General features: G+C 38.7%; 1 protein-coding gene across 1 annotated transcript in view; it reads right to left on the bottom strand.

Annotated features, from left to right (window-relative positions):
* Positions 1-673, bottom strand: part of LOC108538016 (prostaglandin reductase 1-like) — a 28,016-nt gene extending 27,343 nt beyond the window's left edge. The window contains 1 exon segment of the mRNA XM_017885824.1: positions 580-673. Coding sequence (XP_017741313.1) covers positions 580-656 — 77 coding nt within the window. The 5' untranslated portion in view covers positions 657-673.
* Positions 674-1,130: the final 457 nt, after the last annotated feature.

Below are 1,130 nucleotides of genomic sequence, written 5' to 3'. Positions count from 1 at the left end.
AAGTAGCTGGGATTAAAGTGTCTACCACTGTGCCCAGCTAATTTTTGTATTTTTAGTGGAGATGGGGATTCACCATGTTAGCCAGGCTGGTTTTGAACTCCCAACCTCAGGTGATCCACCCGCCTTGGCCTCCCAAAGTGCTGGGATTACAAGCGTGAGCCACTGTGCTGGCCAACAATTTTTGAAATAATAATATATTAACAATAGTTGTCCTTAAGGTTCAGATGATGGGGGAACTTTCAATTTCTAAGATAAAAATTTTTGTTTTATTTGAATTTTTACAATAATCATGACCTGGATGAATTTTTTTGTTTGTTTGTTTGTTTGTTTGTTTGTTTGTTTTTAGTGATTAAAAGTAAGGATGGCAAAGTGAAGCTGAAAAAATGACAATTTCACATCCTGCCCTCCTTTCCAGCTAGTCCATAAGGGAACAGGATTTCCCAAGTTGATTCCAAGATCACACAGTAAGTGAACCACACAGGCTGAAGAAATTGTAGGAGTGATGGACAGAGACAGGACCCAGCAGGAGGTAAAGAGGAGACATATTTTCCAAGCATTGAGACAAATGGAAATAATTACCTGGCCACTTGCTGCCCCATCATTCTATCACCTTCTTTCAATGTTTTGGCTAAAATTCTGAAAAAAAAAAATTCCATTCTTAACACATAAGAGCATCGGGGGACTGTTTTGAGTTTCAAGCTAATGGAAAACTGCTGGGTAAGTGTATGCGGCAATAAAGCCCAGACAGATGAAGCTCTACAACTAGGTGAGATGCAGGAGGAAAGCTGTTAGAGGAAGTTCTGCTCTGTGACCTCAGATAAGCACTCCGATTGGATTTTTTATGAGTGAACACAAAAGTCTTACCTCCACGTTCAAGCAAAGATGAATTTCTACCAACAACTTAAAAAATATAACCCAGGCGCCACTGGGTAGTTATTACCCAAAACACTAGCTACACAAAAAGATGCCAATTAACATTTTAAAACTGTATTTTCCACTTCAGATTTGAATCTTTATCAATGAGCTATGAAAAAAATGTAAAAGAATGATGGCTATGTTATTTACCTGGGCAAAAAAATATGGAGGACTTAGTGGTCAATAAAGCCTTTAGATTTCCTCCCCTCCCTGAG

This window comes from Rhinopithecus bieti, unplaced genomic scaffold (genome assembly GCF_001698545.2).
Source record: "Rhinopithecus bieti isolate Rb0 unplaced genomic scaffold, ASM169854v2 scaffold_15802, whole genome shotgun sequence".
In the NCBI taxonomy this organism is placed as follows: Eukaryota; Metazoa; Chordata; class Mammalia; order Primates; family Cercopithecidae; genus Rhinopithecus; species Rhinopithecus bieti.
This window is presented reverse-complemented; position numbering and strand designations above follow the sequence as displayed.